Here is a 10,000-nt window from a genome sequence, read left to right as displayed (position 1 = left end):
ACTCTTTATGAGTTCCTCGTGCAGAACGAGTGAGTTTAGTGTGTTTTCTGACCGGTTTATGTATCCGTCTCCGTCCCCGTCGCACGTCTGGAAGAGCCGACGCACGCGTTCCTCCTCCGCGGTGCTGTTTGACGCGTCGCTGCTGCCGCTGCTGCCGCTCACCTCCGACGCCATCATCAACGCGCATGCGCAACGCTGGGGCACGCGCACAAACACACGCGCTTCAGCAGCTGCACACTCACAAAACTATTCTTTACAATTAGTGTACATATGATCAAACATAATAGATATTATATTACCACTACAAAAAACCCAACACAATATATGTTGCACAATACACCTATAGTGACTTGAAACTGTTTTTGCGAAATTAGTCAGTAATGACACTAAACTTTTAGATACCAGTGAAAATACACAATTCTCTAGTCCAATTTCAAAACCACAGCTAAAACTACTTGCCTAACTAATATAAATTTAAAGCGTCATTAATGACAAGTAAACAATCAGTAATAGCATAAGAGCAAATAATCATATTACAAGCAAAAGCACAAATAAATATAATCTAACAATGATACAAATTAAATAAACAGTTATTTTCAGGTAGATCTAACAGTAGTTTTCAGGAACAGAAAGGTAATAAAGTAAGCAAATGTAAAAAAAAAAAAAAACACTGCATAGTATAAATTAACCGTATATTATTCCTAATTAAAGTTATTCAGTCGAGAGCAGTGAGTGATTTATTTCTGTCTTTTGTTGTTTGCTCAACATTAAAAACACAGCAGGAATATTAGGCTACTGTCACTTTAAGAGCGAATGCACAGATTAATACACTGATGCTGATACACACGCGTTTACTTTCTCAACTGTTCACGTTCACTGAAGACATAATCCAGTGTTTATTAGGAAACTCACTGTCTTCTGACATAATGCCAATGCAGATTTTTACTCTCATTTGGTGCTTAGCGAGTGATAAATTAGGCCCTGTGTATATATATATATATATATATACACACACATATATGTGTGTGTGTGTGTGTTGAGGCGCTAGTCGCAGGTCCTTCATCAGAACTGGAGTGTGTGTGTGAGTGTGTGTGTGTGTGTGTGTATTGAGGCGCAGATCCTTCATCAGATCTGGAGTGTGTGTGAGAGTGTGTGTGTGTGTGTGTGTGTGTGTATCGAGGCGCAGCTCCTTCATCAGATCTGGAGTGGGTGTGTGTGTGTGTGTGTATCGAGGCGCAGCTCCTTCATCAGATCTGGAGTGGGTGTGTGTGTGTGTGTGTGTGTATTGAGGCACAGATCCTTCATCAGATCTGGAGTGTGTGTGAGAGTGTGTGTGTGTGTATTGAGGCTCAGATCCTTCATCAGATCTGGAGTGGGTGTGTGTGTGTGTGTGTGTATCGAGGCGCAGCTCCTTCATCAGATCTGGAGTGGGTGTGTGTGTGTGTGTGTATTGAGGCACAGATCCTTCATCAGATCTGGAGTGTGTGTGAGAGAGTGTGTGTGTGTGTATTGAGGCGCAGATCCTTCATCAGATCTGGAGTGGGTGTGTGTGTGTGTGTGTGTGTGTATTGAGGCACAGATCCTTCATCAGATCTGGAGTGTGTGTGAGAGTGTGTGTGTGTGTGTTTGTGTATTGAGGCACAGATCCTTCATCAGATCTGGAGTGGGTGTGTGTGTGTGTGTGTGTGTGTGTATCGAGGCGCAGCTCCTTCATCAGATCTGGATCCGGAAAACCTCGGGATAAACAGAGTGACTAATATTAGCGTAGATGCCATTCTTCTTATGATGTAAGGAGTACATCAGGATTTATGGGAAGTGTTCCCGGTTCCGGCTGACCTAATCTATGCAGCCTAACATTGAATTATAGAAGTCTATAATGTGTTATGTGTATGCTAGGTCAAAGAGATGTGTTTTTAGTCTAGCTTTGAACTGACAAGAGTGTGTCTGCTTCCCGGACAATGTTAGGAAGACTGTTCCAGAGTTTTGGTGCTAAATAGGAGAAGGATCTGCCGCCAGCAGTCGATTTAGATATTCTAGGTATTATCAACTGGCCGGAGTTTTGAGATCGCAATAGACGTGAAGGACTATAATGCGTTAAGAGCTCACTCAAGCACTGCGGAGCTAAACCATTTAGTGCTTTGCAAGTAATCAGCAATAATTTAAAATGTATACAGTGTTTAATAGGGAGCCAGTGCAGTGTTGACAGAACCGGGCTAATATGGTCATACTTCCTGGTTCTGGTAAGAACTCGAGCTGCTGCGTTTTGGACCAGCTGTAGTTTGTTTATTAAGCGTGCAGGGCAACCACCCATAATAGCATTACAGTAATCTAGCCTTGAGGTCATGAACAGCCGTCGGGCATTAAGTGACTGAACGCCAGTGGGCGGGGCCTATGGTGCGATGATGTATTGCTATTCGTCAATGTCTTGCTCTGGAGGCGGGCGTATGCAAATGTATTTGCCGGTATGAAGTCACAGATCCCACAACATTAAACATTTTGAAGCTTGTTTAAATAAATCTAATATTTGTATATGATTCAATTCTCTTATGTAACATTGGTTTTGTCAAGCCAATGTATCAAGAGTGCTATTTGTTGCCCTTTGACCCCACATGCGGTTCATTCAGAGAAATCACTTCTGATCACGTGTCAATATTTAGTCATTCATTGCGCAACTCTTTTCTGACGGGCGACAGAGAATAAAGGCAGAAAGCAGTCTAGAGGCCAGAACACTAGAGGAGGTCTGAGCGAGAGTTTCACACGAGCCACGAAAGCCAAACACAATAATAGGAAGCTTTTAAAAGAAGCGAGACCCTATTAAAACATTCCTGACCAAAGATCAGAACACAAACACCAGCCATCCGTCCAAAACAAGAGCATTAGTCGAGGAAACAGAAGAACGGCCGAGGAAGGAAACGCGGGTCAGAGTTCAGGACCTCGTCATCTATCAACTTTCTCTGTGAATCAGTACTTATATATTTTTACAGTTGTTATTCAAATTATTATATTTTCAGTTTTAAAATTTTTATTCATTTTGTTATGTGCTTTTGTCATTTTAATCTTTTTTTTGTTCTTTTTAAATATAACTATTTAGGTTTAATTTATTTTTATTTCAGTTTTAGTTTTTATTTGCAATTAATTTTAGTGCTTTAGCTTAAATCTCAGTTAATATTATATATATATATATATATATATATATATATATATATATATATATATATATATATATATATATACACATACAATATATATTATTTAAGCTTTATTTCACTTAATTTTAATTTTAGGTATTAATTTTCTGCTGTGTATAATCCTGAACTATATGCTTTATTTTAAATATAAATTTATATTTTGTTTTATTTAAATAAAAAAAGTCTGATGAAAATGTGTGTGTGTGTATATATATTAGCTTTATCAAAAGTTTTCAAATTTTTCATTTTAGGTAATGATCATGTATATTTAGTTTTATTTTATGTTTATACACACACACACACACATATATACTCACACACACTTAGAGTCGTGGTAAGAATCATTGGCACCCTTGACAAATATGATCAAAGGAGGCTGTAAATGCTTAAAAATCTATATCTTTTATTTTTAAAAATCCACAAAAATGTAACCTTATATTGAAGTAAAACTAATTAATGTGAGCAAAAATCTCATTATGAAATAAATATTTTTCCAGAGTCCTTCACACGTCTCAGGCTTTCATAGACAAAAGGATGTCGGGGAACGTCTCGTTTTTAAAGTTTAATTACAAGCTGTTCACAAATTGAATATCCAAAAGTGATTAAATTCTAACATACAGCCTCTTTAAACAGACATGAACTGAAACTCATCTGATCTCATCAAGTCTTTAACTGCAGTGGCACGGGTAGCATCCTGCAAACGTCGCTGTAGTTCATTATTAAACTCTGGATAATCCTCTCTGGGACTGGCAGAGGAACACAGAGATCAGCAGAGAGAGTTTATTACTCCAACTTAAAATGCATCAAAAATGGTACAAAAACGAGACATTGTTCATGGAAGAACTCGGGAATGTCGTCATTCCAGTGGAAAACACTATAAAAAGGCTCTAGACTGAGTTCAGCGAGTGTTTATTTGACGGTTTTGCTGATGTTGCTGTATCCGGCTCCGACACACGTCATCAGGATCTTCTCTCCTCCTTTACACTCGTCTTCTCCGGGTTTCTGTGGATCCATCTTGAACATGATCTGGAAGAAGTCTCGGATGTGTCTCAGGAACTCGATCCTGCGGTGGAAAACGGACAGAAGATGAAGGGAATTCAACAAGAGCACAACCTGTCATTACCCTAGTACAAACACGGTAAAAATAACTCTGTTTACCTGCATGTCATGTGACCGTAAACCAACATCAGAGTTGAACTGTGAACCAGTGTTATTTTACTATCATTGAGATACTATTATAGCTTTTATTCATATTGAATTTCAATTTCAATTTCTGTTGTGTGTTTTTGTCATTTCTGGCAGTTTATGCATATTTAGGAGTTAATGTCTCTATATAAAAGTTTATTTTTTATTTCAGTTTTAGTTATTTTAGTACAATTAAGTTAAACTAATAAAAAAATCAGAAATACTGCTTTGGCAATCAGCTGAAATTTTAACATTTTTATTTTATTTTAGTAAACCTTTACTTTTTTTAATGGTTTTAGTTTTAGTTAAATATAATAACATTGTCGTGAACACGTGAATTTGTTGTTAAATTATTGGAAATTTTCATATTTTAGGTTAAAGGGGTTCACTGAATTAAACATCCGCAAAAGCAAGGTTTTTTTTTAATACTAAAACTAAAAAAAAAAATCTAACTTGAAATAAATGTTAACCAAAATATTAAAATGATATACACATAAAAAAATGTTAAACTAATAAAATGGTAAAAACTACAAAATTATTAAAAAAATTTACTTAAAGGAAAAATATATAAATAAAAACAAAGATCAGATAAATGGAGTTTAGAAAGAAAGAAGTGATTCTGAACTGAAACGAGTCGTCAGTAATTCAGTCTCACTTCCTGCTGAATCTATGTAGGTTTGTAACTAATTTGCATAATGCCAGCCGATTGGCTGAGCTGCATCTCTAAGCCCCGCCCTCAAACACTAGTTTATCTGAGACTGGAAGAGTTTGGTTCGTGTTGTTCATGTCGAGAAGAACAAAGCAAATCCACTCTGATGAGATTGATACGGTAAAACTCACTGTTCGTATCACTGTGTGTCGAGATCATTTCAACTATGTAACAATTTTGACTTTATGTCTTCAGTCAGAAGAATTTTGACTCAAAATTGCAACCATGTAAAATTATTCCTTTTTTTTGTCAGAATTTCACATTTTTGACAAGTCAGTTTTGACTTATTTACTTCTTAAGTCATCATTTTGACTTAAGATTCAGATATGATAATGAGCGTTTAGCTTCTGACCAATCACAGCAGACTGGGCCATCCGACCAATCAGAGCAGAGCAGCTCTCAGAGAGGCGGGGTTTAGAGAGACTGAAGTGTTTCAGACACTGAGAGGAAAGAGCTGATGCTGCAGTGGAGATTATGAGGACATTAAAGTGTTTTTGATCTTAGATGCGTGTGAACCTGTTGTAGGAGACGCTGAACAACATTAGCAGCCTTTAAAATAGCACAATAGAGGAGCTTTAACCATTTCTTAGCATAGATCTCGTCCACATACACGAGGCAGGATTCCACGGAGAGTCGATCCACTGGAGCTGAAACATGTGTTGGCACCGTCAATCTTCAGTTATCATAGTACTGTACTTGACAGGCACACAGCACCGGTACCATGATAACTGAAAATGGACAATTCATGACGGATGGAGTTCATCACCGCAGAGAGAAGACATCTGATCCGGACACAGACGTAATGCAGAACGGGAATATGATCATTCGGGGAAAAGAAAGTCATTCAAACGGCAGAGCTTTCTCTCTTTCCAGTCCAAATATCTAAACATTCTTAAATCAAGATGCATTTACTAGATGAGTAAAATACCATAAGATATTAAAGCTTGTTTTAACATTATTTTTCTTTCCCCATTGGCAAATAATTTAGCTTGTTTTAAGCAACAACTCTCTTAATTTTGATTTATTTCCACAGAAAACAAGACATAATATCTCATGGCATTTTCCTCATCTAGTAAATGCATCATAAGAATGTTTAGATATTTGGACTGGAAACAAGACAAAAACACTGAGCAAGAAAAGCATCATGACAGACTTCCTCTCTTAATCAACTCTTTGAATTTATAATATTCCACCATCCAAACTGATTCTGTAAGTTTTCCTTTAATGACATCACAGCAAAAATCACTTCCAATGAGAGGTGTGTGTGTGTGTGTGTGTGTGTGTGTGTGTGACTGATGAACTGATGAAGTCTGAGGGACTTATCTTCTAGGTGTCCATGGTTATTTCTTCTGATGGGAAAGAGTTAAAGTCCCCCTGTGGTGTAAATCCAGCTTTTAATGTTGTTTATGTGTCTATGTGGTGTGTTTAATATGCTTTAAGACAAACCATGTGTAAATTCATAAGTCGACTCCATTGCTGAGTATTTCCTCCTTAAAACTGCAGTGAACCAAAGACAGTCTCAAAAACACGCTTTGAAATCGCTGGTGTTTCTGACGTCACAAACTACCTTGTAACCAATCAGATCAACGTGTGATCGTCAACCAGTGGATCTCTGAGCTGAGTGAGTGAGTGAGTGAGTGGAGGCGGGGCTCATTTGCATATTCATAGAACGCATACTAAATGAGGCAAGGGTGTCGAGTTACAGTCAAGATATTTTAAGGCATTAAGTTTTTTTCAAGGAAAAAACATTTAAATGTGTAATTGTAGTGATCAAAGATGAGTTTTAAGGGATATAATGATTGACTGTCTACAGGGGGACTTTAATGGAAGGGCACGGATGATAGTAAAAGGAAAGATACCAGTCTTTCTGGATCACTGGGAAAAGCTGCACGCACATTTTTAAATGACATTTGATTCTTTTTGTACTTGGCTTGAACACTTGATATTGCTGTCAGATCCCATGTGTGTGTGTGTGTGTGTGTGTGTGTGCTCACGTGTAGGGCGAGAGCGGTCCTAACAGGGTTTTAGAGACGTCTTGTTGGCCTAACGTCATGTACAGGAGAGCCAAGCTCTGATTGGTTGAATCCACACATCCGCCCTGCAGATTAAAGAAAGGAGGAGGTTCAGAATCAAGAGGTCACAAGGGTTATTATGGGTAACTAAAACAACATAATCAGTAAAAAACTATAAACATTAACCCTTCACTGACAGAATTTTACATGTAAAAAAAAAATTGTTACTTGAAACAACATTAAAAAAGCAAAATTTATTTCAGCTTGCTATTTTTTTTTTTGTATAACTTGACGTACTAAAATAACACAAAAATAATAAAAACTATAAACATTAACCCTTTCCCAGCTATTGACAAATTTTAAGCAATCCATGTTTTTACTGTTATACGGTAGGGGGCGCTATTCTATATTTCCTGAAAGAGTAAGATCTCCGGATCAAAACACATTAAGTATTGAATGATAATAACAGTCACATCTCTTCTCTTCTCCGATGACGAGGGCGGAGCTATAACCTGTCACTCACATGAGATCAGCCAATAGCAAACCACAACCATCCAATCATCTCCCCACAGACACAATCAAGCCCCGCCCACATCTGATCTTGTTTGAGAAGCCGTTTCACGCGGATATACGGCAAAAAACCCAGTGCAACTTCCATTTCATGCTGATTTTGAATAAACTGATGGTGCTAATCACTGGGAGAATGTCGGATATTCAGGCCAACGTTCCTCAAACACGGATCCACACTTTTCTAACTTCAGTCCGAGACAGAAAAGATGCTTTGAGGCGGATTCATTTATTCTAGATCAGAATGAAGATGATTGAATCACCACATAAAGCTCAAAAATACAAAACACATATATAGTTTGATCCATATTTGAACAAATTATGGTCATATTCACTTTAACCCTCACAAAACGACACAATCACATGGTAATACCACTGTACATGTACATAATCCTCCATGGCACTGAATGACTGGTAAAACTAAATGCATTAACTAACAATGAGCAATACATTCGTTACAGTATATTAATCTGTTAACAGATAGATTCATAAATGCTTTAAACTATTTTAATTGCTAGTTCATGTTAACTAATGTTAGAGTGTTTTACTGAATAAGTCTTTATTTAAAGAGAAAGAAGTGTTTAGTAAATTACAAACTCTAAGTTTAGTAAACTGTAAGTGAATCCTCACCAAGAGAAGAGCCGAACACGTCCAGAAGAGACACTCACGTCCTGATCAACGGCTTGATCGTGTGAATTATGAATTATGAATGCTCAAATATTCCTAACGCCTCAGAGAGTATCATGATAGAGGTGGAAAATCCCGAACATTTCTCTCCAGTAAAGCCCTGAATGCTCCCGAAACTCTTCACGTGATGTTCCTGTCATATTTCCCAGCTGCTTCTCAAATGCAATTATCCGGAAAACACTGAGCGACTTTGTCAAACTTGCATAACAACCGGCCGCATGTTTACAAGACATGAGATCTGCAGAGAGCGTCTGTGGGCACGGCATATCCCAGCACAAACATCTTTATTCAGTTTGTTAATATCTGTTAACACCACAACAGAATCACTTGTGCCGTTAATTAACGGGACCTTATTATTAACTTAAGAATACGAGACAAAAATACGGCTAAAATACATTAAAATTATATTTTTTTTTAATGCATCAGTTAAACAGGTCTTGATAAAAAATGTTGCCTGGGAATAAATAAATGATATTTTATAGCCTAATTTAGGATCCTTAAGATTTTATGCATTGTAAAATAATTTTCATTCAAAATATTTTCCCTCAAATTCCCTGTAACAGTTTTAGCTCAGCATAAATTAAAGGCATCAATTAAATAAATTATCAAACACTACCATAACATAAATAAAAAATTACTGTCAAATCGATACTAATCTAATATATCATATATATATATATATATATATATATATATATATATATATATATATATATATATATATATATATATATATATATTAGGGCTGTCAAAAGATTAATCGCGATTAGTCGCATCCAAAATAAAAGTTTGTGTTTAAATAATATATGTGTGTGTACTGTGTATAATTATTTTGTATATATAAATACACACACATGCATGTATATATTTAAGAAATATTTGCATACATATACTGTATATATTTATATATAATTTATATTATATATAAATATAATTTTTTATATATAAATAACACATTTTTCTTAAATATATACATGCATGTGTGTGTATTTCTAGATACAAATTTAATTATACACAGTACACACACATATATTATTTAAACACAAACTTTTATTTTGGATGCGACTAATCGCGATTAATCTTTTGACAGCCCTAATATATATATATATATTACACTATAATTTCAAACTTCAATGTTAAATGAGTAATCGATTTGACAGCACTAATATATATATTTAAATATATATTTAATGAGAAAGTTGAGGTAAAATGAGTTTAATTTTCATGAAAATAAGGTCCTTATTATAAAATGTTTCCATTTCCTAATAAAGAAAGTTGGCCACAGGAGTGTAAAGTTAATGTGAACAGTTAAAGGATCTTACACTAGGCTACTGTACTGTACATGTGTGATTTATGTGTTTGGGACATTGGCTTTTAATGGTGAGACTTTTGTTTATGTAATCAGGCTATCAAAGTATATCAAAAATTTAATTTCGATTTATTGGCCAATATATCGGTTATCGGCTTTCAAATGTACAGAATTATCGGTTATCGGGCAAAATGTTCATATCGGAGCATCTGACAGCATTATACGAGAACTGAACTGATCTGGATGATGACATTAATAATCATATAATTATCATTAATAACTGATGATCTTTACACCAGAACTGAGTGGACTTCAGCTGAACAACAGATGAAGTGCATTATTT

At 35.9% G+C, this 10,000-nt stretch overlaps 2 protein-coding genes across 2 annotated transcripts in view; both read right to left on the bottom strand.

Moving 5' to 3' along the window:
* Positions 1-189, bottom strand: part of mcc (MCC regulator of WNT signaling pathway) — a 91,381-nt gene extending 91,192 nt beyond the window's left edge. Inside the window, exon 1 of the mRNA XM_084114922.1 lies at positions 53-189. Coding sequence (XP_083971048.1) covers positions 53-177 — 125 coding nt within the window. The 5' untranslated portion in view covers positions 178-189. The remainder of the gene's footprint in view (positions 1-52) is intronic.
* Positions 190-3,571: 3,382 nt separating this feature from the next.
* rcl1 (RNA terminal phosphate cyclase-like 1) overlaps positions 3,572-10,000 on the bottom strand; it is a 23,715-nt gene continuing 17,286 nt past the window's right edge. Inside the window, exons 8-9 of the mRNA XM_084114942.1 lie at positions 7,077-7,180; positions 3,572-4,251 (exon numbers count right to left, since the gene is read on the bottom strand). Of these exons, the coding sequence (XP_083971068.1) occupies positions 4,098-4,251; positions 7,077-7,180 (258 nt within the window). The 3' untranslated portion in view covers positions 3,572-4,097. The remainder of the gene's footprint in view (positions 4,252-7,076; positions 7,181-10,000) is intronic.

Source organism: Abramis brama (genome assembly GCF_963993115.1).
Source record: "Abramis brama genome assembly, chromosome: 5".
NCBI lineage: Eukaryota > Metazoa > Chordata > Actinopteri > Cypriniformes > Leuciscidae > Abramis > Abramis brama.
The sequence above is the reverse complement of the archived record's forward strand: the minus strand, read 5'-3'. Positions and strand labels throughout refer to the sequence as shown.